This window comes from Jaculus jaculus, chromosome 1 (genome assembly GCF_020740685.1).
Source record: "Jaculus jaculus isolate mJacJac1 chromosome 1, mJacJac1.mat.Y.cur, whole genome shotgun sequence".
In the NCBI taxonomy this organism is placed as follows: Eukaryota; Metazoa; Chordata; class Mammalia; order Rodentia; family Dipodidae; genus Jaculus; species Jaculus jaculus.
In genome coordinates, this window is record NC_059102.1 from 242,432,347 (window position 1) to 242,459,145 (window position 26,799).

At 53.5% G+C, this 26,799-nt stretch overlaps 3 protein-coding genes across 6 annotated transcripts in view; 2 read left to right on the forward strand and 1 right to left on the reverse strand.

Moving 5' to 3' along the window:
- The window catches only part of Chi3l1 (chitinase 3 like 1), a 41,999-nt gene extending 36,262 nt beyond the window's left edge, over window positions 1-5,737 (forward strand). The window contains exons 6-11 of the mRNA XM_045142744.1: window positions 602-752; window positions 1,461-1,582; window positions 2,747-2,870; window positions 3,657-3,839; window positions 4,802-4,918; window positions 5,122-5,737. Of these exons, the coding sequence (XP_044998679.1) occupies window positions 602-752; window positions 1,461-1,582; window positions 2,747-2,870; window positions 3,657-3,839; window positions 4,802-4,918; window positions 5,122-5,262 (838 nt within the window). The 3' untranslated portion in view covers window positions 5,263-5,737. The remainder of the gene's footprint in view (window positions 1-601; window positions 753-1,460; window positions 1,583-2,746; window positions 2,871-3,656; window positions 3,840-4,801; window positions 4,919-5,121) is intronic.
- Window positions 5,738-8,498: 2,761 nt separating this feature from the next.
- Window positions 8,499-15,076, forward strand: Mybph (myosin binding protein H). Its single transcript, XM_004670716.2, has 9 exons — window positions 8,499-8,712; window positions 8,784-8,918; window positions 9,582-9,749; window positions 12,006-12,094; window positions 12,410-12,605; window positions 12,774-12,913; window positions 13,379-13,538; window positions 14,622-14,758; window positions 14,861-15,076. Exons 1-9 carry the CDS (start codon window positions 8,499-8,501, stop codon window positions 15,074-15,076), a joined length of 1,455 nt encoding a protein of 484 aa, XP_004670773.2.
- Adora1 (adenosine A1 receptor) overlaps window positions 14,180-26,799 on the reverse strand; it is a 41,908-nt gene continuing 29,288 nt past the window's right edge. For 3 of the 4 annotated variants that reach the window (XM_045141711.1, XM_045141709.1, XM_004670715.3), the window contains one exon: window positions 14,180-18,390. In XM_045141711.1, the coding sequence (XP_044997646.1) occupies window positions 17,748-18,305 (558 nt within the window). In that variant the 5' untranslated portion in view covers window positions 18,306-18,390 and the 3' untranslated portion in view covers window positions 14,180-17,747. Of the gene's footprint in view, window positions 18,391-25,617; window positions 25,750-26,799 lie in introns of those variants that run through there. The other variant, XM_045141710.1, reaches the window with a different exon arrangement.

Here is a 26,799-nt window from a genome sequence, read left to right on the forward strand (position 1 = left end):
GTGCTGGGGAAATGGCTTAGCAGCTAAGACACTTGCTTGCAAAGCCAAAAGACCCAGGTTTGATTCTCCAGATCCCACAGAAGCCAGATACACAAAGTGGCACACGTGTCTGGAGTTCATTTGCAGTGGCTGGAGGCCCTGGTATGCACATTCTCTCTCTCTCTGTCTCTCTTTCTCTCTCTCTCTGTCTCTCTCTCTCTCTCTCTCTCACACACACATACACACAAATAAATAAATAAAAATAAAATATTTTTTAAAAGGAAAGAAAGAAAAAGAAGAAAAAAGAGAAACGACCCTTTACACCACTATGACCTGCTGTCTTCCCAGCAGCCCCCCAGGAGATAGTACAATTGTTCCATTTTATAGGTAAGGAGAGTGAGAGTCAGGTTGTAACGTGCTCACAGTGACTATTTTTAGTCTTGGACACCAGCCAGTGTCTGGCTTGCAGGTCCACATCCTTCCTAGTGCCTGGGCTGGATACTGTCCCTCATACAGCTGGTGGCTCGGCCTTCTGCTCTCGGCCCTGGAAACCCCATGCTGAGCCAGGCTTCCAAGCACATCAGTGTCGGCATATCACATTTGGGGGTAATTTTGGCCCTAGGTTTTCCAGGATAGCCTCCAACTCCCAGAGGCGCAGGACTTTCATCAAGTCGGTGCCACCATTTCTGCGGACCCATGGCTTTGATGGATTGGACCTTACCTGGCTCTACCCTGGCCAGAGAGACAAGCAGCATCTCACCACTCTAATCAAGGTGCTGGGCAGGGGCAGGGGCAGGGCATGGCTAGGCATCGGCACATGGGTGAGGTCAGAAGCTCTCTTTAGCTGATAAGTTCCCAAGGATGGGCATGAGGGTTTCAGCTCCCAGGGCACAGGGCCCCTGCCCATGCATGGAGATGATCCTCTGCAAGGAGCAGTCACCTTGTAAGCATGGTCCTCAGAGGCAGAAAGCCACGACTGAGCAGGGCATCCCACAGTGCCCACTTAGTAGAGTGTCTCTTGTCCACTGTTCAGTCCCAAGCTGATGTCCAGCACGCACTGCGTACCTGGGCCCTCAGCTCCATCTTCAAGCATCTCCAGTGTTGCAAACAAGTCACCCATGTTACCACATGGTCTTTGACCTTGTGACTTCGTGTAGCAGCTAGAACAAACTGCAAACCGAGAGGCACATATCTTCCAAGGCCATCACCCACTGTGTGATGGTCACTCAAAGACAAGGCGTCACTGAGTAAGGTTTGGGGATGAGATTGGTCAAAACCCCATTTTAATAAAAGGATGAGATGTCCTGAGAGCAGTGACCAGTGTTGGGCCATTTTGTCATTTCCCTGACCCCTGGCAAGTTGGGAATCACAACAGATATAAGGAAGGTCAGCAAGATGCTCAGACACTTTGGCCTCCCTACAAAAGCCTCCCTCTCGTACCATCTGGGCTCCCTTCCCTCACCTGCCCATCTCGCACCCAGGAACTGAAAGCTGAATTCCTAAAGGAAGCCCGGTCCGGAACAGAGCAGCTCCTGCTCAGCGCAGCTGTGTCCGCAGGGAAGATCGTCCTCGACAGCGGCTATGACATTGCCCAGATATCCCAGTGAGTGTCCTGCCCAGCGGTTATCCCACAGAAGCAGACCCCCCTGCCCTGCCTCAGCATCCATCCCCTTTCCTGGGGCGCAGTCCTTTCTCCTTACACAGGAGCAGCCCACAGCCCCGCGGGGTCTCTCCCAAGGGCCTAGGCAGGGCCTTGGAAAACCCAGGAGTCAGGAAGAGTAATGTCTCGAGAACCTCCTTTAGTACCTTATGAGCATCGCTAGCCTCGGTGCTTCGACTGATCTCTAGGGCAGAGAAGGAGGAGGTGGCACTACCCACCTTTTGTTTTTAATCTCCAAAGCCCACACTCCTTCAGTCTGCAGTCCCCCCTCGCCTTGGGACCATGGAGCACCCCGTCTCGCAGGGTACGTCTTAGGCTGAGCCAGCCTTCGGTCCTGCTCCCTGCCAACAAGGCTGCTCGCACTGCTTTTTAAAAATTGATTATCTGGGCTGGAGAGATGGCTTAGCGGTTAAGCGCTTGCCTGTGAAGCCTAAGGACCCCGGTTCAAGGCTCGGTTCCCCAGGTCCCACGTTAGCCAGATGCACAAGGGGGCGCACGCGTCTGGAGTTCGTTTGCAGAGGCTGGAAGCCCTGCGCGCCCGTTCTCTCTCTCTCTCTCCCTCTATCTGTCTTTCTTTCTGTGTCTGTCGCTCTCAAATAAATAAATAAATAATTTTTTAAAAAAATTGATTATCTATTGGCATGGAGAGAGATTAAAAAAAATAGGTGCACCAGAGCCTCCTTCCACTGCAAATGAACTCCGAACACACGCATCACTTTGGGTATCTGGCATCATGTGGGTCCTGGGAAATCAAACCTGTGCCATCAGGCTCTGCAAGCAAGTGCTTTTAACCTCTAAGCCGTCTCTCTAGCCCCGTGCTACTTTTAATCTGCTTGCAACAAGACCAGCGTGGCAGGAAGGGAGGGCTGAGGTGAGGGAAAGGCCAGCTCTCTGTTCTGGGAGCCGAACTGAACAGCCCACGCTCACCCTGAAGGCACCAGCAGACTCAGAGTCCTTGTGCCAACAGCCAGCATAGCCGTCACCAAAGCTACTGGGCCCTCAGTGGCCTGTTTGTCAGCTGTGTGCTTCCCCTAGCCCGCTCGGCCTCGGATGTGAAGCCGAGAGCTTTCCTGATGCCCCGCTTCGCCTCCATCTCCTTTCTCTCAGGCACCTGGATTTCATCAGCCTCATGACCTATGATTTTCACGGCACCTGGCGCCAGACCACAGGACATCACAGCCCTCTCTTCCGGGGCCAGGAGGACATTAGTTTTGACCGATTCAGCAATGTGGTGGGTACTTGGAGAAAGGGGCGCGTGTGAGGGGGGTCACAAAGGCCCATTACCTGCCAGGGCACACAGCCATCTTTTTCTTCCTCAGTCCATTCCAACAAGATGAGTTAGGTGAGCCATTTCACAGATGAGGCCACTGAGGCCCAAGGCTTGCATTCTCCATTGCTCTGGAAACATGGCCTGCAGGGTAGACTGAATGAGGGCAGGCAGGGGCAGAATGGAGAGAGGCTAAGGACTTAGATGTGGGAGTTCAGCCTCAACCTGCTGTTTCCTTGCTATGCAACCTGAGCCAACGACACAATTTCCATTCCTGCCCTACAGTAATAATCCCTTTCCTACGCCTAAAGGCAGCTGTTCAAGAATGAACCTTTACAAATCACTTTTTTTTTTAAATTTATTTATTTATTTATTTGAGAGCGACAGACACAGAGAGAAAGACAGGTAGAGGGAGAGAGAGAGAATGGGCGCGCCAGGGCTTCCAGCCTCTGCAAACGAACTCCAGACGGGTGCGCCCCCTTGTGCATCTGGCTAACGTGGGACCTGGGGAACCGAGCCTGGAAACCGGGGTCCTTAGGCTTCACAGGCAAGCGCTCAACCGCTAAGCCATCTCTCCAGCCCTACAAGTCACTTTTAACTGGCATCATCTGTTCCCCAAGGGCCAGGGATTCCCAGTGGCACTGTGTTCCTGTCACTGCATTGTCAAGGCGGCATGTCAACTGTGGGGCTCCCCCTACCTGCCCGCCACCAGCCCAGTGACCCGCTCCTGTCGTCTCTGCCCCACCCCAGGACTATGCTGTCGGGTACATGCTAAGACTGGGGGCCCCAGCCAGCAAGCTGCTGATGGGCATCCCCACCTTCGGGAAGAGCTTCACTCTGGCATCTTCTGAGACGCAGGTTGGAGCCCCAATCTCGGGGCCAGGACTACCAGGCAGGTTCACCAAGGAGAAAGGAGTCCTCGCCTACTATGAGGTAACGACACTGCGGGGAGCTAAGATCCCAGCATCACCAGCCAGCCCAGGGAAGCAGGGCCTCCCCCCCCCCCAGCCCCCACACTCACTTTTTCTCCTTTGGAGACAAGAAACATTCATTTGGCCTAACATTTGTTTTAAATTATGAATTATGAGGTTTATTTTAGGGAGAGTTAGGATCCACATGAAAGGCTAGCTGAAGGCCCCAAGCCAAAAAAGAGATTGTCCCCTATCACAGCCTAGGAGACACACGTGCACACACACACCACACACACACACACACACACACACACACACACACACACACACAGAGGGCCAAGCATGAAAACCTAATTCAAAAGCTCCCCTCACACAGGGAATCAGAGAGCATGAGGAGACAGGACTCAGTGCGTAGACATAGATCACATACATAGCGAAACAAGAAGGCACCAAACACCAGCACGTGCGGCAAGCAAGCCGGCAAATGCGCTGACAGAAAGAGACCCTCTCCTCTCCTGTCTGTGGCGAGAGGGAGACTTTCCCAACGCATGCCAGGAAGCAAAGACCAGGAGAGCCAAGAGCACGGCCTACCATTTTCAAAGGAGAATCAGGGGGAGGTCCTGCTGTTTGCTACTGAAAATCTCTAGCAAGTGTAAGCCAGCAGTCTGTACCATCAAGATCACAGAATATTCCTCTGGCCCCAGAGCTAGAGTCTTCATTCCAGCCCGGGGCAAAAACAGTGGCCGAGAAGCGAGATTTGGGCTTCATCTGGCCTATGCTGCCCTGCGTGGCCTGGGGCCAGCCGTCAGTAGCCACTCACCCTTTCCCACGTCTCTCTTCAGGATGGGTCACTGAACTCCAGGACATTTGCAGGTGTTTTTCATAAACTTGCACGCAGCCCGCAGGCCCAAGACAGGAAGGCTACAGCTTGACCTGTGCGTGTGAGAGATCTCACACACCATCCCTGTCCTATTCTCTGCTCAGATCTGTGACTTCCTCCATGGAGCCAAAGTCCATAGACTCCTTGGCCAGCAGGTGCCTTATGCCACCAAGGGCAACCAATGGGTGGGGTACGATGACCCGGAGAGTGTCAAAAACAAGGTAGGCTTTTCCAAGGCTATGCCCCAGGACTAAGAGAGAGAGAGGAGACCCCTCTCTGAGTAGCCAGATTTGGTCCCCTCACCCAGGGCTGAGCGGGGTATATAGGTCTCAGGCACCCACTATTCCCTTTCCTGGGCGAGGACCCCAGGGCACAGTCCCCCATACATACCTGGCCCTTCCCTACTCTAAACTTCCTCCACCAGGTGCAGTATCTGAAAAACAGGCCGCTGGCAGGCGCCATGGTATGGGCCCTGGATTTAGATGATTTCCGCGGCTCCTTCTGCGGCCAGAACCTGCGCTTCCCACTCACCAACGCCATCAAGGAGGCCCTCGCTGCGGCCTAGCCTCATGCTTTTCCACACAGTGCCCCACACCCCCTGGCTCCTTTATGCTAAGTCCCCTGGCTGAGCCTCAGCTTCCTTCCCTAGGAACCTGAGCAAAGGGGTCACAGCATTGAGATTTGGGCTCAGTCCTGGTGGTCGAGAAGGCGGGGTGGGGCTGTGGGGTCAGTGAGGGCCTGGGGACCAGCAGCACAGGGTGAGACAGGGACCTGTACATTCCTGATGACAAATGGCAATGCTCAGGCTTTAAGCCGAGCACGGAGGATTTCAACTGCCTTGCCCCCCCATGTCTCCTGACCAAAAGGACACCCTTTTTGGCAAGTTGTACCAAGTAGGTAATCATACAAGATGCTGCGGCTATACTAATTATACCCTCTGCAAAGCCCAGCTTGAAGCCTTCACTTAGGAACATAATCGTGTCTCTATCCCACTTCCCTTTCCTAATTCCACAGCTGTTCAATAAAGTGCAAGGGCGTAACCGTGTGTCACACTCGCTTCAGCTACCTTGGTGGGAACAATGAACTACGGCGCTAACCTCCCCTATCTTTTCTAGACTCCTCTCTCTGTCAGGCTGGAGAGCCTAAGTTTACAGAAGTGAGGCCGCTATACCCTGGGGTGGCAGGCAGCATCCTCACATTGGGTAAAGGGTTACACTACACCCAAGCATGGCTGAGGCCCTTCCCGATGCTATGGTCATTGCCACCCAAATCTCCAGATTCATTTCCTTGATGAAAGAGACCCTCTATTTCCTGAAGGTTACCAGGGCCTTGGAAAGGTCTTTAATCACGGCACTTCGTCTCTTCCAATTCTCTAGAAGGTGGTGAGAGTCCTTGTACAGAGAACCCTAAAGTCTGATCTCCCTGCTGCCCAGGACTGGGGTCTTTGTAGGGCTCCAGGGAGCTGCCTCCCCGCTCTCCCCATACTTTCTGTGACCCACAACACGTTATCTTAGGGGCGGCCCATCCCACTGCGGGGCTGAAATCTGTCAGCCATCCAGTGCTGTCCTTGTCCCCGGCCTCTGTCCTTGGACTTACTCCCCGTTCACACTCTTCCTTTAGCCCATGACAAGATCAAAGCACCTCTACTTAAGTTGGTCTGAGATAGGAGCGGAGGGGGGCTGGAACAAGACCGACTCAGACCAGCCAGTGTTCCGGCCTTTATGTGGAGGAGATGCTGACATGAGGCTCCTGTGAATTTCCAGAAGCCTAGACATGCTGTTGGCCCATAGACAGTCCAGATAAGATGTATTATAACCCTGCTGCGAATTCATCTGTGGGTTCTCTGATGTTCGGATTATCTGGTTTGGGATCCTTTGAGTCTATGACTCTGGCTTGAGGCACAGGGAAGAGAATACCTTTCCACAGTCCTGAAATCTGAGCCAGACACATGCAGCTGATTCCAAGGTCACGACTCTGCTAAAGGTCAGGAGCTTTGCCAGTCTTATGGGGTACAAGGTACCTGGCATTTCATGCTGGACCAAGCAGTTACTGATCCCTGCCCACTGCTGACCCTGCCACACAAGGTCTTTGAAACCCCAGTCCTGTGAGCTCTCCTGGTCAACCCCCCCTCCCCTCCCCCACCTTGGGGCAGGTTCTCAGGGCTGACTCAGGGTCCTGCTCAGTTAGTCACATTCTCTTATAGCTACAGAGTCAGAGGCCAGGGTTAAGATCGGGTCTCCGGGGCCTGCTCCCTGCCCGGCAGGACATTGAATCAACCTGGCAGACGACATAGGCACCCAAACAGGGCCGCACCCAGAGGCTCTTCGGACCTTCCCCTATCACTCCCCACGATGACAGCCAGGGAAGAGAAGCAGCCATACTCCCCTGTGCCCGTCCCCTCAGGAACGCGGAGAGCCTGAATACTGTTGAGAGCAACTGAATAAATGACAACTTCACTTACTTCTAGATTGTGGGGGCTCAGCACACATGCTGGAGTGTGTGTGAAGGGGAGATGTTTAATTCAAAGAGCCACTATGTCCCAAAGGTCGGAAATGAGCCCTCAAGGACACCCTGACAAAATCTCCACCATCACACTCATTCCTCTCCCTAGAAGCCAGTACTGTGTACTAACCTTGGCCTTTGTTGGACTGACCACCTATGGATACACCTTGAAGATGAGGGTTTGGATCTGAAGGGCAACATGCCCACGAGCCCAGCTGTTCCGACACACCATTAGGTTTGTAAGATCAGCCACAGTATTGTGGCGATTTGCCCATTCTTGTCCAAGTTTTGCTTTAAAAGTTGCATAAATGCTCCTCAGTTGTTTATCCACCCCACTGTTGAGGGACAGCTGCCCCCCCCATCCTGCTCCCCGATATAAAGAAGTGATTAGGCCATGGAACAGTTCTCTCATGAATGAGTTCATTATCTCAAGGTGAGGTCCCTGATAAAACAGTTCAGTGCAGTTTCTTCCCTCTCCTGCTTGTCCTTCTTCCATATTCTGAAACAACTCGAAGCTCCTCTCTGGATGCAAGCGCCATGCACTTGGACTTCTCAACTCTACATCAATGAGACGTACACCTCTATTGTTTATAATTCACCCAGCCTGTGATGTAATGTTATAGCTGCTGAAAACTGACTAAGGCAGTCAGTCCCCTTTCATGTGACCTATTGCTGGTACACCTTCTGATGGCCTGTCCCATATTCCACATCTCAATTTCCTGCCTCCCTAGGGCTCAGAGTCTTGCACAGCACAATAAAAGGCCCCAGGGATTATGAGGACCAAGGTGAGCTGGACCTTAATAGCACAGCTGTGAGCACTCACAGGGAAAGCTGGTTAGGCAGCCTTGGTCTGAGGACCAACTCTGAGGCAACCAGAGCTCAAAGGGACCCCAGAGAGGCCAGACTCACAAAACTGGCACAGCCTCCTTCTCCAGATGGCAGCTTCCTCCCATTGCCCCAACTCTTGGCACAGGCCCCAGTGATGTCTCAGCTCACCCATTTGTGCCCTCCCTCATCTGGGCACCAGCACCCTTGGCTACAAAGTCTATCCAGGGCGATGGCAAGATAGTGCGCGCCTCAAGGGGCCCTTGCAGTTCCTCCCCCAAAGCTATTCCTGGCCTGGGTGCCTCCCCCCAACCCCCTGCCTGACCTGACCCCACAGCTGGGAATGGTTCTCTGGGGGTGGGGCAGCCACTGGCTATATAAGCCTGGACCTAAGTGGCCCAGGCACCTCGGGGGCCCAGATCCTCCACCACTGACCCTTGCACACGCCAGCCTGACCCCCCAGCCATCCCAGCAATGACAGGAAAAGCCACTTCCGAAGCCCCTGTCTCTGGTCCAGAAGAGACAACACCTGCCAAGGTGCCCATCACAGAACCTTCTGGAGAGGTGGTAACATCAGAATCCACTGGGCAGGAGCAGGCTCAGGAGCCGCAGGAACCTGGCTCTCAGGCACTGGGCTCCACAGCCCCCACAGCCCCCGCAGCCACTAAGTCTGCACCTCCGAGTGAAGGTGACTAGAGGTGGGGGGGGGAGGCAGATGTGCAGGGAGGGGCTCTTCATCTCACCCTGACTTCTCCTCAGATGTCCCTAGTGCCCCGCTGAAGCTGACTGTGGAAGATGTGAGCCACAGCTCCTTGACTGTGAGCTGGGAGCCCCCCGAGAAACTGGGGAAGCTGGGGATCCAAGGCTATGTGCTGGAGTTCTGCCGAGAGGGAGGTGAGCTCCAGGCTCAGCGCCGCTTCTACCCAGCTGTGAGTGGTTAGGAGGGCAGAGGGGCAAGCCCAGACCTGGCAGATGGGACCATCTGGGAGAGGCAGAGGTAATGGTGCAAGCAGGGGTCTCCTTAACTCCCCAGCCACCGCCTCCTGCTCTGCCAGGACTTCATAACGTGTAGGGATGCTATGTGACCTCAAGAGTCCTCTGATCTTCTAGCTCCAGAAAGCCTCAGAGTAGCAGAGGGAAGGGACAGTGGGCTGATGATATAGGGACAAGGTGACAAGTGTCAGAGGACTCTTCTTGGAGAGAGGAATGTAGAAGGTGGAGAATGGAGAGCTACAGATGGGACCATAAAAAGAGACAGCAAGAAGAGCTAGGGGACGGGAGAGGGTTTTCCTGATTCCTACTACCCCTGCCCCACTCCAAAACAATGTCATTGAATCTGGCCTCTGCCTCTGCCTTTACCTTGCTGTGTGTGGCTTTCTGGGGCTCTTTGGGCTTCTGCAATCTGATCTCTGGCCAATGTCCCAGAGTTCTCACATCAGATGTCTTTGGGAAGGGAGAAATAAGACCCAGAGAGAGGTCAGCTTCCACAGATCACCCAGTGAGAAGGGTGTCCCTAGCCATGTCACCAAGTCCTCACATGCTCTCCACTGCCTGCAGCCTCAGAGTGGGTGCCTGTGAATGCCCAGCCCATCATGGTGACCCAGCAGACAATGCGGAACCTGGCTCTGGGCGACAAGTTCTTCCTGCGTGTGACTGCAGTGAGCTCTGCGGGGTCTGGCCCACCTGCTGTGCTAGACAAGCCTGTCCACATCCAGGAGATCATTGGTAAAGCCCCTCTTCACCTCCAGCTTTCCATCCCAAAGTAACGGGCACCCACGGGCAGTGGGACCCACGGCCAGGTAGTCCTTCCCCGTATGCCACGCTCTCATGCACAAACTACATGCTATTGTGTCTTGCCTTGAGAAAGTGTCAGGTTCCTCAGCAGCAAGGGGTCTCTGGAGATCAAAGAAGCACTTCCCTAACTGGTCCAGCTCCCAGGCATGAGGGAGGGCCTTCCCGCTGCCCACAGATGAGCGCGCTCAGGGTCCCTGGCTCACCTGTCTTGGGCTCCCAATACTAAGAAACCATTTGTTCTTCTTTCTTCCTCATCTTATCCTAAAGACTGGGTTCCAGGTTCTCCATAGGTTATGGACCACAGAGAAAACCTGCTTGTCCCTGTTCCTATCCTAGCTTCATTGAGAAGAAGGGAGTCTGCAAAAGGTTCACGAAGGCCTCTCCATCCCCAAAGCATAGTGCCTCTCTGGGGACCTAGAGACCAGCTGTTGCCCCTGTTGCTAACATTTCTATTTGCAGGGTGCATTAGGCTTAATTATACCATCACTCCCCTCCCAGAGCTGATCAGGTTTCAGACTGTTAATGGCAGTGAGTCATTTGGTCTGATGTCAAGTCTCTTGGGACAGTGTAGGGCCCCAGGGTGAAGAGAGACACAGGCAAGCAGGTGGGCTGAGGCCTTCTTCATCTTCTTTCTTGTTCCTCCACTGGAGGACAGATGGACACTGGTAGAGGCTAGAGGCGGAACCCTACAGTCCTAGAAAAGGCTTCTAGGATGTGAGGGTATGTCACGACCATAGGAGGGCTCAAGTGTGGACTCAAGTAAATGCATAGGCTTGAGGCCTGAATCCACAGACCGACTATCACAGCTTGTCCAAATCAAGCAGATTCCAAGGGGTCCAGGAGCTCCTATAAGGGCGCCCAGCCTTCTATTGTAGTCCACACAGAGCCATTCACGACATCTGCTGCAGTAGTTTTCAAAGCCCTAGGACATTTCCAGCCTGTGAATCTGGATTAAATGTCTCCATGTGGCAGCTGCAAGATGGTTGACTCTATCCTGGAGGTGTCAGGAAGCCTTCCTGGTTGGGAGAGTCCCAGACTTTCCCCTGGGACCCCAAGAAGCTCAGACTCTAAGATGCCTTCAAGGCCCAGCGTTGCAAGGACTGAGCCAGCCTTGGCACCCACCTCCCCATTAAAATTCCCTTGGCAGGGGAGAAGGGGGATTTCCTGGAGAGAAGAGGGGGAGGAGGCCATCAACAAGGGGGGAACAGCCAGGCTTCTCATGGTCTGGGCAGGGCAGAGCAGGGCAGGCTGGGCACCTTGTCCAGGATCCTCAGATGCTCAGCTGTCCCTTCTTGGTCACCTGGAGCTGCCCCTGAAGCGTTCCAAGCCTGGTGCTTTCAAGCCAAGCGCCTGCTCAGCTTAATCCTTGGAGACACAGTGTTCCTTTCACTGTCCCCTCCTCCCCGCATGGTGTGCCACTGACCAACTGCTGCCACCTGTTTGCTGCTGAGGAGGTCCAACCCCAGCCCCAGGACCATCCCACGGGGACAGCAGCTGCGAGTTTCCCTTGGAATGTCCGGTGGCACCTGACTAGACAATGGTCAGGAAGGTGGGCTGACGTGAGACTCCAGCAACCATGAAATACAGAGGCTGGGAGGGCAAGCAGGAGGAGGCATACCTGCTGCGGCATCCTTTAGGCAAAGAAAGATCCCAATCCTCGAAATTTGGCCAGGAGATGGGGTTCTGAGCCCATGGGGTTTCTCTCTCTCTGTAAGTCTTGGGCTGGTGAGAGCAGGTGCCCATGCCGAGGCAGCAGGAAGCCCCACCCCCGGTGGCCTCCCTAGCTAGGCACGCAGGCTAACAGGTGCAGCACCTGCCTCCCTCTAGGGGGAGACAGAGAGCTCGCCAGGCCCATCTGGAGCTTGAGAATGCCTGGGCCCCCGGGGCAAATCCCAGTCTGGCAGGGTCAAGGCGCTAAGGGAGTGCCAGGGATGCCAACCAATTCACACTATGAAGGCCCTGACCTCTCTGGAACCTTTCAACTCTCCGCTCCCCAGGGGCCTTAAAGGGATTTGTGTCCCCTCTGTCTCAGCAGCAGAGCTTCACCCTCCCGGAGAGGAGGGAGAGCCAGGCAGCGGACACCCAGCCAAGCTGAAGCCCCCACTGGCTGTCCTCCTCTCCTGCCTCAGAAGCCACCATCCGGCTGTCCCAGTGCCGGGCTGATCCTAGACTCTTGCTCTCATGCAGAGGCCCCTAAGATTCGGGTTCCTCGCCACCTTCGGGAGACCTACATCCGCTTGGTGGGACAGTCAGTCAACCTGCAGATCCCCTTCCAGGTAGGTTTGCCTCATCAGTAAGAGCCCCATCAAGTCAGGAGCCCTGGAAATGCCAGGATCCCCACAGGGGTCTGCGCGGGACTCACATAGATGGCCTGAGCCTCCCAGTCGCGCACGTGGCTCAGTCGTGATTCTCCAGCCTGTGGACCGGGCGAGTGGCCTGCGTGGCAGGTCGGACATCGGAGGTTGGGGCTCTGGCTCCTCTTCTGTGGCCTCTCTTGAGACGGGGGCCATAGGGCAGGTTTCCCCTGGAGTGGGATGGCTGTAGGGTGCTGCCACCTGCCTGCACCCACCCTCAGGGCCCTTCTCTGTCAGGGGAAGCCCAAGCCACAGGCCTCTTGGACCCACAATGGCCACGAGCTGGACAGCAAGAGAGTAAACGTGCGCAGTGGGGACCAGGACTCCATCCTCTTCATCCGCTCGGCCCAGCGCTGTGACTCGGGGCGCTACGAGCTCACCGTACGGCTGGAAGGCCTGGAAGCCAAAGCCACCATTGACATCTTGGTGATTGGTACAAGGCCAGGGGAGAAGGGTTTGCCTCCTTCAGAGCCTGTGTCTATGAACTGACAATGGATGGGCACAGGCCACGGAGGGGGGGAGAGGGGGAAGGGCAAGGGCCAATCCAGAGGGGCTTTGTGGCAGGCCAGCCTCCCCTTACTTCTCTTCTCTGGACCCACAGAGAAACCTGGGCCCCCCAGCAGTATCAAGATACTGGATGTTTGGGGTTGCAATGCTGCCCTCGAGTGGACTCCACCCCAGGATACAGGCAACACAGAGCTCCTGGGCTACACAGTGCAGAAGGCAGACAAAAAGACAGGGGTGAGGCTGCCCGGGCACCATGGGGGTGGAAAGGAAGCAGTCAAGGCCCCTAAGGCTCATTCCACTAAGAGGTCCAGTCCAACTATTGCTGACTCCGGCTACTATGACCTCGGGCAAGCCTTTGCCCTCCCTGCCCTCCTCCTCATGCCTGCACTGGGCTCCTCTAGAATGATCTTATTAGGCTTATATTTATTTCACCTGGAAATATGCTGAATGCAAATTCTGATTCAGGAGGCTGGGCATGTCTGATGCGTGCCCAGGTGATGAGGGTTGCGTGTGTGCCAGCCACACTGAATGGTGAGGCCGCGACATCCTGAGGGTCGGAGCGCGCGTCAGAGTGGCCCAGGAGCCCATTCTCCTATGGTTCAGCCTCCCAAGGCTGAGACATGGAATAAACCCCGCCGAGGGGGTTTTGGGGTGAGCGGCAGAGGTAAGAGCCGAGTCACTCACCTAAGGCCCCTGCAGCAATGGTTCACAGTGCTGGAGCGTTACCACCCCACCTCCTGCACCGTCTCCGACCTCATCATTGGCAACTCCTATTCCTTCCGGGTCTTCTCAGAAAACCTGTGTGGCCTCAGTGACTCAGCCACCACCACCAAGGAGCTGGCGCACATCCAGAAGACGGGTAGGTTGGTTTGGGCCCTGGTGAGGGTCGGTGTGCCACTGTCAATCACAATTCTTCCTCGATGGCCCCACATCACTCTCTCAACTTCTTGGTGACTGCTGTTCCCTGGGACATTTGCTACCCAGCTCCCACTCTGCAGCTCTCGGTGGGTGCGTGCGTGCATGTATGCGTGTGTGTGTGTGTGTGTGTGTGTGTGTGTAAATGCACATGCACTAACAGAGTGTAACAGAGTGACTGTAAAGGAACAGACATGGTCGAATGACTTTTTAAGGTGGAGTCTCTCTTTAGCCAAGGCTGACCTGGAATTCACTATGTAATTCCATGCTGGCCTTGAACTCATGGAGATCCTCCTACTTCTGCCTCCTGAGTTTTAGGATTAAAGGTGTGCACCAGCATGCCTGGCTTTGTGTGTGTGTGTGTGTGTGTGTGTGCGTGCCTGATTTTAACAAACATCATAGCAGTCATGCAAATGAGTTGGTGCTCCTGCGGAGGTGGTATACGAATTGCAGATACGTGTGGCTGCCGAGTCACAGCAGACACTGAGTGTCATTTGCAGTGTCCCTAGGAACCCACCCGTAAGGGAAACTTACGCATCCATAGCAGACCTCCCCACCCCAAGAAAACAGCACAAGACAGATGGATGAGAGAGATGTGGTATTTACTGTCTCCAGCAGACACCTGACCCTTTTTTTAAAATGCCAGGCTTCCTCCCTGCTCCTCGCCTGTCTCGGGCCCTCCCTCTCCCATGGTCCACATGGGGTCCGGAAGCCACACTCTTCTTTAACATCACCCTGAGTAGCACAAGTTAAGAACATTTTCTTTGAGGAAAAAAAAAAAAGAAAGAAAAAGAAAAGCCAGCCAGTGAGGTCTCACATGGTCTCTTCACTGTCTGCCACATTGCTCTTGTGGCTCTCATGTTCCTGCCCATGCTTCTCTCTGCTCACCCCTCACCCTGCCCCAGCTCTGCTTGGCAGTCCTTGGCTCTGACATTCTCCAAGTTTCCACACGTTGGCCAGGCAGGGCTTCCCAAAGCTGGAGGTTGAGGTGAGTCTTCTGTAACTTCAAATTCTCCCCTGAACCTAGAAATTACCGCCAAGCCTAGAGAGTTTACAGAGCGAGACTTCTCCGAAGCCCCCTCGTTCACCCAGCCCCTGGCTGACCACACCTCCACCCCTGGCTATAGCACTCAGCTATTCTGCAGTGTCCGAGCATCACCCAAGGTGAGAGGCTGTGGGCTGGTAAGGATAGGTGGCGACAGCCGGGTTGAGGACAGCCCTTGAGAGCTAGTTCCCGGCCACATCATTTCCTGTCCATGCCTCCAGCCCAAGATCATCTGGATGAAAAATAAGATGAACATCCAGGGAGACCCCAAGTACCGTGCTATGTCTGAGCAAGGGATCTGCACTCTGGAGATTCGGAAGACCAGCCCTTTTGATGCCGGGGTCTACACCTGCAAAGCCATCAACGTGTTAGGGGAGGCCTCTGTGGATTGCCGGCTGGAGGTCAAAGGTGGGAGTCTAAGGATGTTTGCTCCCTAGGGCCTTGCCATGGGTGGCAGATAGATAAAACCCTGTCTTTGGAGCTGTACTAGATAAAGCGGAGAGTTGAGAATTAATGCAGGAGACAAGGAGGTGGTGAGAAGAGAGGCTGGCCTTGGGGGGAGTGACTGGACCTTGAGCCTCGCTATTCTCTCCCTTCTTCCCGCAAGCTCTAACCTACAGGCTCTCTTCCAGCTTCGGCCACACACTGAAGAGCCGGGGATGAGGAGACAGGTTAGTGGCCGAACCCACTTCCTCTTTTGCTTTTGGGGGCAGCACCAGAGCAGAGAGTTGGCTAGGAGCAGAGAATGAAGGGTGGCAGGAAGGAAAGGCAGTAGACAGCTCTGGGTCCAATTTTGCAGTCACAGGCAACTAGCATGCACATGGCGTCACATAAAGATGTTCTGGGGCCAAGGCATGCGGGGGAAGCCTATAAGGGGAGATGCAGTAGGCGTTCACAGGACGTGGGTCTAGTCCTAGCTCGGACTTGAAGCACGGATATTCTCGGTGGACCTGTTTCTCATTAGGAATGTAGACAAGGACCCTGCGCGGTCTCCCTCCCTTTGCGTTTCTGACACTCTGGATAAACCAGGAGGTTTCTGAACACCAGCGGGCTGAGCTCAGCACTGGGCCCCGGGCCTGCAAAAGAGTGGGGAATGAAGGTGGCGACTCGCCTCGCTCCTCGGTATCGCTTTTGGCATGTGGCTGAGCGGTCACACGACGATTCAGAGCATGGTCTCTTCCAGGTTTAATCCCTCAGGCCCACTTACAGCTGCACAAATGCCCCAAGACCTGCATTTCCAGAGGAGTGGCTGATGGAACTGCCCCTGGCACCTGCTGGCCTCCCTTCACCAGGGACCAGAGTTCAGAACCCAGGCGTGGGCCTCGTGTGTACAAGGGGTCTGGATGGCAGAGAGACTGGCGCCCCTTGCAGAATTGTGCGCTGGGTGCACAGCACTCAAATAAAGGTGTGTGGTGTTCCAGTGTGGGGCTTCTGTGGCAGCAAGCGTCACCATGCACAGGGAGGTTGTGTCACTATGAAGGAGGCGTTTGTGCCACCTCCGGGAAGGCGCCAGCAGAAAGGGTCTCACAGTGACAACAGGACATTTTCCAGACTTGTGAATGGCCTGGATCTGATTCAGGGTTTGCTGTCCCAAGGGTGTCACTATAGCAACAGACATAACCTCTCTGGAACCTTCCTTGTTGGAACTACCTCCACATCCCTCTCTCCCAGGCCCCATTCCCTTGTGTCTTCTCGGCTGAGGCTGTCTAGTTGCCCTCTGACAGTAATGGGGGTGGGGTCACTAGTGCACTCCCCAAGACTGTTCAGTCTTTTATTAGTAGTGTGGGCCTCCCTTGGGAGCCCTTGGGACACCCCACTGCTTATAAAGGGAAAAGTCTGGAATCAAGGCCTGGAATCAGTGTTCTCACTCAGCCCCCATCAGCTGGAGAGCCCCACCCTGCCGTCTGCCTTCCACACGGAGGATCCAGGCTCACCATAGATGTACTCACTCTAAGCCAGATTCCTCAAGACCTGGACTCCATTGGCAACATAGCTTCTAATAAAGCCTCTGAAAATTGAGCTAAATCCCCTGCAGGGCATTTGGGATATCTAAATACCAGCGAGGCAATGCCCCCATGCTCTGGAGCGTGGTCTCCCTTGGCCTGGTCCAACCTGCCTCATCCCACACCATAATACCCACAGTCAGCCTGACTCTCTTGATGTTCCCTCACCATCCTCCCCAAGTTGGCTGAATGTTCCTAAGGGCTGGTGTGCCTGCGGATCTCTCCTTTCCATCTGCCCAGCAGCGGAGATGGTGCCACCCAGGAGAGTCCAGGTCTGTCACTGAGAGTTGGTGATGTTTTTGGGGGGGTCCCAGGTGACAAGAAATAACATTGGAGGCTCCCCAGAAGCCCTGGACAAGACAGAGGGCTTGGTGCTGCCCCCTGGTGGCTGTTTTGGGACGGCCAGCACCTCCCACAACCATGCTCATTCCATAGGGCTCCAAGGGCCCCAACTAGCTGGTGGTGAATAAAGCGAATGTGAGAAACGATCTTGGGACCCCCATATTTTTCTTTTGCCTCTCACAGTATAACCCTGGGGTAACCGTGGCAATGAGGGCAGGTATCATAGTGCCTGCATAACCAGTCCTTGGAAGAGGCAATAGAGGCTCCTTGCTTCCTAGCCTCAACCACTTTCTCTTAAAAAACCAAAACCAGGACATCCCCCATTTCTCTCCATCCCTTTGAGGGGGTTTCCTCCTCTCCTCTAGCAGGCTCCCCTGTCTGGCTGTGGGAGCCTGAGCATCTTCTCCCAGCATGGCTGGCTCCTCCACAGCCACGCAGGACCCCCAAGACCTGCCCGGCCTGAAAGTGCTGGACTTCTAGAGGACAGCCCAGCAGGGGGTGCTCAAGATCCCTCTGTCACCTCAGTGCACCCTATTCTTTCCCCGGGGCCTGCCCTCTAAGCCTCCTACAGCTCTCCAAGGTGCAGGGCAGTTGGCTTCTAGTTGAGCGGCCCCTGCCCCGTGGCATCTTTTCGGAACTTCTCAAATGCCCATCATGCCCTACAGCCCAGCTAGGGAAGGCTCAGGAAGAGCAGTGGGAATAAAGGGACGTGAGGGCTGGGCGGAGAGCCCCTGGATGTGGGCTGGTGGGCGCAGGAGACCGTCTAGTCATCCGCCTTCTCCTCGGGGAGGTCGTCATCGTCCATGGGGGGCTTGGGCCGGCAGCGGAAGTGGTCGTTCCAGATCTTTAGGAAGGTGACCCGGAACTTGTGGATACGGAAAGCGTAGACGATGGGGTTCATGGCCGAGTTCCCGTGTGTGAGGAAGATGGCGATGTAGATGAGGATGCTGGGCTTGCGGCAGCTGGGACAGAAGAGGGTGATGCAGTTCAAAATGTGCAGCGGCAGCCAGCTGAGGGCGAAGAGGAAGAGGATGAGGGCCAGCGACTTGGCAATCTTCAGCTCCTTCCCGTAGTACTTCTGGGGGTCGCCGGAAGAAGCCGACACCTTCCTGTTGAGCTGCTTCCTGATCAGGTAGAAGACCTCCAGGTAGATGAGGACCATGAGGAGCAGCGGCGGCAGCACCCAGACGAAGAAGTTGAAGTAGACCATGTACTCCATACTGATGACCTTCTCGAACTCGCACTTGATCACGGGCTCCCCCTCACTGCCGTTGGCCGCCCAGTCCCGCTCTACCTTATCAAGGTTGTTCCAGCCAAACATGGGCGTGAGGCCCACGACAAGGGAGAGAATCCAGCAGCCCGCGATGGCCACGGCAGCCCTCCGCTGGGTCACCACCGTCTTGTACCTGCAAGGCAGAAGAACAGGGCGCACGTGAGGAGAGAGCAGCCTGGGGGCTGCCTGAAGACCCTTCTCCACCCCCCACCTTTGATGCTCACTAGCTCCCTGGGGAGTTCTAAGGGAAGACTCCTCCCAAATGAGGAAAGTGACACAAAGTAACAAAGGACCTAAATTATCACACACCCAGTGATCGTGACCTCACTGGTTTCCTGACTGGTGCATCATGACAGCCCTGGGGGTGGGGAGGGGAGGGTGAGAAAGCTCTGGGGGATGAGCGGTCCACTCATGAGAGGACCAAGCTGGTTAGAGGTGGCTATGAGGGCTGGAGAGATGGCTTAGCAGTTAAGGCGCTTGCCTGCAAAACCAAAGGACCCAGGTTCGATTCCCCAGGACCCACATAAACCAGATGCGCAAGGTGGCGCACGCGTCTGGAGTTCGTTTGCAGTGGCTGGAGGGCCTGGCGCACCCATTCTCTCTCTCTTAAATAAATAAATAAATAAATACAAGAAGTGGTTATGAGATCTTCCCTCAACTCTGCAGGGAAGATGACAACACTATCCTGTGCTTCCTAACACATCGCCACTCCCTCAACCAGGTGACCTACAAAAAAGAAAAAAAAAAAAAGCCTTCCCCCACCTGGCTTCTTTCAGTTCTTCCTATCTCCTCCTGTCTCCGTCTTGACCTCCCATTCCCCCTTTCAGTCACTGTGCAGCACCTATCTTCTAACATTTATCTTGAGGACCAGCTCAGCAATGCCAGGGTAGATGGGACGGAGGCTGGGGGCGGGGGGAGCCCTGGTGTTCACTAAGCACCTACCTCCATACTTCCACTCATGGGTGCACTGCGCGACATTCGAGGGCTTTCTGTGCTTTCATTGCTCTCTGCACGGGGGTCCCTGCCTCTGTGTAGCTCATATGTTGAGCGAAGAGACCAATAACACAAAAGTGAGGAAAGAAGGCAACTAACTACATCGTGCTGTGTCCTTTAAAGGAAACGAACAGGGTGACGTCCAGGGACGGAGTTTTTGAGCCTCGTCTAGGTTATGACACACACAGAACACTGAAACATTTGGAATGCTACACAGAAAAGGCTGCCCATGGGCCAGAAGTGAGAGTCCCTCCTCCTCACTGAGGGTTGAGGGTTTGAATATCCTGGGAGCTCCCCACTTCCCTTGAAACCCAGCCAACCGGCAGTCAGCTATAGTGTCCTCTGCCCACACAGTGGCTTCAGAGCAAGTGCCAAGGGCTGCGGCCCGCCCCACTCAGTGCCAAGGAGCTAGGCGAGCAGCCATAGCTTGCCCAGTTGTTATTTTCCAATGCAGCTTCTGAGAGGACTGGGGTGCCTTCCTAAGCACTGGGCTGTGGAGGGGGGCCTCCGATTCTGTCTTCCTCTGCCCCGTGCCTATAGAAACTGCAGCTTGCTCCTCACAGATCACTCTGGACACAGTCCCAGATCCATTACCATCCACCGATGCCCACCTGCTGGCTCTAACGCCTTTGGAGCTCTGCCTCCCTCTCTACTCTGTGGTGGCGGGATTCTGTGTCCCCACACCACCAAGCTGCCTTAGAGATGACCAGTTTCCTCATGCCTCACTCTCCTGTTGCAGTAGAAGCCATTCCCTTCCGTCCATATCCTCAGCAGAATGGCGAGGCTGGTACATCTCCTGAAGTCTAGGATGTGAGTGCCAAGTCTACAGTGCATGAACTCAACCCCTCATTGGTGAAAGGAGCCTTGCTTCAGAGGGCGAAGATACAATGAGATAATATGTGTTCAAATGCTCTGCAAACTCCCCACCAATATCCCTTAGCCTGAGCTCTCACCCTGCCAAACTCCCAGACAAACACACACCTGCAACAGCCTCTGTGCCCCCAGGAGCTCAGCAAACACAGACTAAGTGTTGTTCAAACAGCTTGCTCAGGTCCGGGTCCTGATGAGTCCCAAGCACCCCCCCCAACAGCCTTCTCCCCCGCCCCCCCCCCGCCCACTTATGGCCTCCCAGGTTCCAGGAAAGACGCTCTGGATACAAATTTATAGAGAAAGACCACAGAAAAGTAGATCATCCTCTGGGATTTGGCCTTGGCTGTCACCTGGTGGATAATGAGCCAAGTCCCCAGGGTGAGTCTCTGAAGGGGCCACAGCTACATCAGGAAGGGTGGGGCCAAGGGTCCTGTCCCTAGCACATCTTTCATTTATATCCTGTTTATAGCTCACGATGCCGTTTCACAGTCGGGTCTCAAGGGAGCCCCACAACCACCCTGTAGGGGAAGGCAGCACATAACAGAATCTCGGCGGCATGGATTAGAAGGTGCATTTTTCCAGGTCCCCTGACTCCAAGCCCAGCTGTCCTTCAGGCAGGGTCCAGGCTGACTGGACCATTAAGAAACAGATGAGGGGGCTGGAGAGATGGCTTAGCGGTTAAGCGCTTGTCTGTGAAGCCTAAGGACCCCAGTTCGAGGCTTGATTCCCCAGGACCCACGTTAGCCAGATGCACAAGGGGGTACACACATTTGGAGTTCGTTTACAGTGGTTGGAGGCCCTGGTGCACCCATTCTCTCTCTCCCTCTCCCTCCCTCCCTCTCTCTCTCTCTCTCTGTCTCTCTCTCTCTCTCTCTCTTTCTGCCTCCTTCTCTCTGTCACTCTCAAATAAATAAACAAACAAAAAAACTTAAAAAGAAAAAAGAAACGGGCAGATTCAGAGTATCCCTGGCTTCAAAACAGGAAAGGCTGGAGCTTTCCAAGCAGGGTTCCATCAGAGGTGGGGTGGGGTGAACGAGGTGACTTCGAGGGCTGCCGTCCAGTCCGAGAACTGGGATTCTAGCCAAGGATCCACATGCTGGCATTGATGCGCTACTAAGACGGGACAGAGGAACAGTGACAGCATTTCAGAAGGGAGGGGGTGCTCCTGAAGAGGGCTTCCCTTCCCTCCATCCCTCGCCCTTCCTAAGGGCCCAGAGTCCTGGGGTTAAAGCTTTCCTGGGGCTCCTCCAGCACTGGGTCCTAGCTGACCCGGCAGCACAGGTTATCAGTTCTCATCTGTTTTTCTTGCTATTTTCTCCTTGGTGGGAAAGGTTCTACCCGGAACCTTGGCTGAGGTAGGGCAGGCTCTCCAAGACCAGGAGAGACACTCATCTCTCCCTTCGCCTGGGATTGGAAAACTGAGGCATCGTGCAGTGGGGACATGGAAGGTGTCCCCAGTGCTTTAGAGATGTTCCTCCCAAATCTGGGCCTAAGCTCTCACCACCCCCAGAGGCTATGTTGGGAATGAGCCAGAGAGGTGGCTATTCTCAGGAGCGAGCAAGCAGCCTCAGACAGTGGGAAAGTGAAAACAGTAAGTAGAACATCCACAGGCAAGCAGAGCAAACAGCTCCTTAGAGATTTACCGGAAGTGGGGCTGCAGAGATGGCTCAGTGGTAAAAGGCACTTGCTTCCAAAGCGTGTGGGCCTAGGTCTGACACATCATACCCACATAAAGCCAGAGGCACATGCATCTGAAATTCATTTGCAGAGGCAGGAAGCTCTAACATGCCCGTTCTCTCTCCATCTCTCTCAAATAAATAAAACATTAAAAAAAAAAAAAAAGATTTAAGCCAGGCATGGTGGTGCACACCTTTAATCCCAGCACTCGGGAGGCAGAGGTAGGAGGATTGGCATGAGTTCGAGGCCACCCTGAGACTATATAGTGAATTCCAGGTCAGCCAGGGCCAGAATGAGACCCTAGCTTGAAAAACCAAAAAATAGATAAATATATTTAACAGAAGGATTGGGCCTGGTAACCTACACCTATAACCCCAGCACTTGACAGGAGGAGGCAGAAGGACCAGGAACTCAAGGTCATCCTCAGCTACATAATGAGTTTCAGGCTAGTGTAGACTGCATGAGATGAATGAAAGAAAGAGACAAAGAAGAGGGAAGGAGATAAAGCAGAAGGGAGGGAGGAGAGAGAAGAGGAAAGAAGGATAGTTGATAAATAGATAAAACAGAAAGCTCTGAATTGCGCATGGTGGAGCCCATATGGAAGCCCCTCACTTGGAGGCAGGAGGATTATGAGTTCAAGGCTAGCCTGGGTTACTATAGAGCAAGAGCCTGCTTCACCTCCCCCGCCCCACCCCCACACAAACCAAATGATTGTAACTTAAAGACCCAAGATCAGCCCATCACCTCCAGTGTCTTCCTCACAATGCAGAAAATCCCACCATTCCTGAGCCATTCTTTTAGGTTGAGGGTTGCTCTCTCAGCATGGTATTTTTTAAATCCAAGAAGGTGGAGGGCAAGGTGAGTATCTCCCCTGGCCTTGGATGTGTGAGTTAGTTTATCTTCTTATTGATGGCAAGGACATGAAAATACAAGGTACCGCCGGGCATTGTGGTGCACGCCTTTAATCCCAGCACTTGGGAGGGCAGCAGTTGGAGGATTGCTGTGAGTTCAAGGCCACCCTGAGACTACAGAGTAAATTCCAGGTCAGCCTGAGCTAGAGACCCTACCTCAGAAAAACCAAAAAAAAAAAAAAAAAAAAAAAAAAAAAAGAAAGAAAATAGAGGGTACCTAAAGTCATGGTGTGGCAGTAACCCTGAGGGGAGATGTAAATCCGTGGAAGGAGGCTATGGTTGAAGCCAATGTGAGGAAGGCAGGTCTGCACATCTGAGTCCAAACACAGTAGGACAGAGGAAGCCATGTTCCTTCCAAAGATACCTAGCAGGATACCTCATGAGAAGAGGGATGTTCTTGCTGGAACTGAGCTGAAAACCTCCCCCATGTAGACCAGCTGGCAAAAGCCACACTGCATGCAGCTCAATGGGAGAGAGAGAAATCACCAGTGAAGATACTCCACAGTGGACACTGCAAGCCTTATATTTGGCCAGTGGACACTGCAAGCCTTATATTTGGTCAGCCAGGCCAAATGAGCCAACAGGTACAATAGTGGCACATCTGTTTGAGGGAAACCAACTGCCCTCTAATTGGACTGGAGGCCTACTCTATGGGAGGGAATACATCCCTGATACTGAAAACCTACAACAGGGGTAGTCATGGGCCCTAGCAGTGTAATGTCTGTTGCTGTCTGGCTAAATGTATATACTATGCTCATCAAACTGCCCAGTAAGCACTTCTCTTAATGTTCACACCCATCTATTAATGCTACTCTCACTTTTTCATTAGAGAACTTTCTCTTTTTCAGATGGCAGTGACCTTGGGATGGCTCAGAAGGTATCACAGTGCTGAGAAGAAGTGACAGAGGAGTGCTCAGCACTGCAATATCTCTATCACAACTTCCAAGGATCAGAGTCCATTGCAGAAGAGGTGGCAGAAAGAATGTAAAAGCCAAAGAAAGGGCAGGACTCCTTACAACATGCTCCTCTAGACACAAAATGGCCTGGATATCCATGACCTCACAGAGCCTGACACTACCTACATAAGACCTTCATAATAGTAGGAAAAGATGATGACATCAAAATAAAAGAGAGACTCATTGAGAGGGCGAGGGGATATGATGGAGAGTGGAGTTTCAAAGGGGAAAGTTGGGGGAGGGCATTACCATGGGATATTGTTTACAATCATGGAAGTTGTTAATTATAAAAAATTTAAAATTATAAAAAAGAAGAGGGAGGTTCTGAGGCTAGGGGAGGAAAATCACAAAACTAAAGGTAAGAGAGGAAGACAAGAGAAGGGAAGATGAATATGATCAAAATACATTATATGCATGCATGAAATTGTCAAAAGTGAATCTAAAAACATTAATCTTCTCTGATCAGTTCTTTTTAGTACAGAATAAACTAAGATAGTCTAAAAACAGAAAACCACAGGTAGGTGATCAATAAAATAATTCCAGTGCTGCTAAGCCCTGATCTCTACTGCTGCTTTCTTTTTTATCTTTCTTTCTTTCTTTGGTTTGTCCACTGCTGCTTTCTAAGTGCTGGGCATTGTGACAGGATCCGCTTCTGTCCACAGCCCCAACCTAAGAACCGTTGTGACCCAGAGACCCACCGAGATCAGGACGCGTCTCCAAGGCCCCTCCACTGGAGACAACTAGAGATGGAATGTCTAAATCTAAAGCACGTCTATGTCCGAAGCCCAAGCTTGACCAGCTTGGCTACTCTGGGAGACGGGGACAAAATGGTTTGCAGCATGGAGCCCAGGAGCCCACTGAAGGCAAGTCTTGCCCACTTTAGGAAACCTCCCGCATGAGGATGCCACCACGCCTGCCCTCAAGGTGTGACGTCTCTGGGAGCCTTATGCAAGTCTAAATCCGGTATTTAGATGGCTGCTGTGGGAAGCTCAGTGGGATTTGCTCATTACTCACAAGGTCTGGGTTCCATGCCCAGCACAGCGGTAGGAAGGGAGCCTTTCTAGAGCTGGGGACATGCAAGGGGCTAAGGTTCTCTCCGTTTCTGCTTGGTGGCCTTTCAGGACCCAGGTTTAGGTGGTAGGCTCTGGGAATACAGAGAACAGGCCCCTGTGAGAGCTCTGTCCTAGAGGCAGGGAGAAAGGCAGCATTCACACAAACCAGACCTCTCAGAGCGCAGAGACCTACCAAGTGAGCGGGCAGGAGGCCAGAACAGGGCCAGGCACGGTGAGCTACTGATTTGGGCTGGACAGGCAGTGCCACCTGCCTGAGGAGACATGAGCTGAGAGTTGAATCTACCAGCGAGCTAGCCGGGCGAAGATCTGGGGCAGGAAGTCCCGGGCACAAGGCATGGCAGGCACGGCACAAGACAATTTAGGGAACAAGGAGAGGGGTGTATGAACAAGGAGTAAGGGCAAGGGAGGCCAGCTGAGCCAAAGATCTGGCCAGGGACCAGGACCTGGGGCAAACTGGGCCACAGTAATGGTTCTAAGGTTTATTCTAAGTGCAACAAAGACATTTTCAGCAAAGAAGTGACATAATCCAATTTCTGCTTTTAAAAGATAACATGTGGGGAGAGTACCAGATGGGGACCAAGAAAAAAAAGAAAGAAAGAAAGAAATCCAACACAGAACTACTTCGCCATGTAAGCGGGCAACAAGGGCAGGGTGCTTTCATGGGCAGCCGTAGAATTGGGGCAAAGGGTATGGCTTTGGGATGTACTTGGGAACAGGGAGAACAAGACCAGCTGCTAAGAGTGAATGTGTGGGTGAGGGAAAGAATAAAAACAACTGGGTGTTTTGTTTTTTTCCTAATCATAATGGAGGAGGGGCAGTGTCATTGTCACCTCACTGCCCCGACTCCCTCTCACCTTGTGCTAAACTCCACACTGCTCACCTGGGAACTGCACCCCACCTTCCAGACAACTCCTTTGCTTGCATATCTGGAAAAAGCCTCCCACCTCTTGGGTCTTTGCACTTCCTACTCATCTCCTGTGAGGTCTGGGATGTTTATTCTACCTCATTCAGGTCTCAGTTCAGATATCACCTTCTCAGAGAAGATTCCAGACTGATCCTGAAAAAGAAAAGGCGCCTGTCACCCCTGACGGAGATGCCCTCGCTGCCAGCTCTGGGCTCGGTCATGTGTGTTTTTCTCTAGCACGGTGTCAAAGCTCTGAAATGATACGGCTCCCACTGGCTTGCTTACCACTGTACCCCCAGTATTTAGAATAGGGCTCCATAGCTATCTGGGGAATGAATGGATAAATGCATTTAAAAAATAGACTAATGCATCCACTTAATCAGAAATGACCGACTGAGAAACTCCTTGGGAAGCCAAAGGGCTGAATGTCAGGTGCTCGGTTAACAGGTCAGCTGGAAAGGCACAGGCCAGCTGGGGGCTCCCACAGCGCGGTGGCCCAGGACAAGCCATTCCCTGGTCTATTCCATGCTGGGCTGACTCCTAGGCAACTCCTGCGGAGGTCATGTGACATAAGGTTGCAGTCGCAAGGCCTCTGGTAAGTGGGATAAGCAAGTAACACCAGCTAGCCACCAGCACAGTGCTGGTAGCTCCAAGCCCAGCATTGTTCCTCCCCACTGAGCCATCGGAGGCTCCATGACCAGAGCACATTTCCACGTGTCCCTGCTTCCAGCATGCAGACCAGCGCTACGGTGCGCCTCACGTCCTGCTAAGTCCCAGCAGGAGGCAGATGGTGCCCAGCTCTCTTGCCTTGTGAGTACTCCCTTTCAAGGATGAGATCACTTCCCATAAGAAGGCACCACAGGGTGGCCTCTCCCTGCCACAGCCTCAGAGGACTCCACCTGGACACCCATGGACACAGCTATTTAGGCTGACTCTGAGAACATGAACAATAAGCCTCCTTAGAACAGGGAACGCTCACACTTCCCTCAAATGAACAGCCTCTGGACCCAGGCGTATGAAGATGAATGGCAGAGAAGAGAGAAGGGAGTTGGGGAAAAGGTGGGCTTGGGGTGTAAAGAATTCTGTTTGATGGGCTGAGAGTCACCAGGGAAGAAGAAAGGAGCCAGGCATGGTGGCACATGCCTTTAATCCCAGCAT

Bases quoted from the DNA above. Each gene is read 5' to 3' on its own strand.
- Mybph (XM_004670716.2), top strand. From the start codon at position 8,499: ATGACAGGAAAAGCCACTTCCGAAGCCCCTGTCTCTGGTCCAGAAGAG. The intron at 8,919-9,581 runs GTGAGCTCCAGG...CACTGCCTGCAG, and splicing joins GGAGTTCTGCCGAGAGGGAG to CCTCAGAGTGGGTGCCTGTG. The intron at 12,095-12,409 runs GTAGGTTTGCCT...CTTCTCTGTCAG, and splicing joins ACCTGCAGATCCCCTTCCAG to GGGAAGCCCAAGCCACAGGC.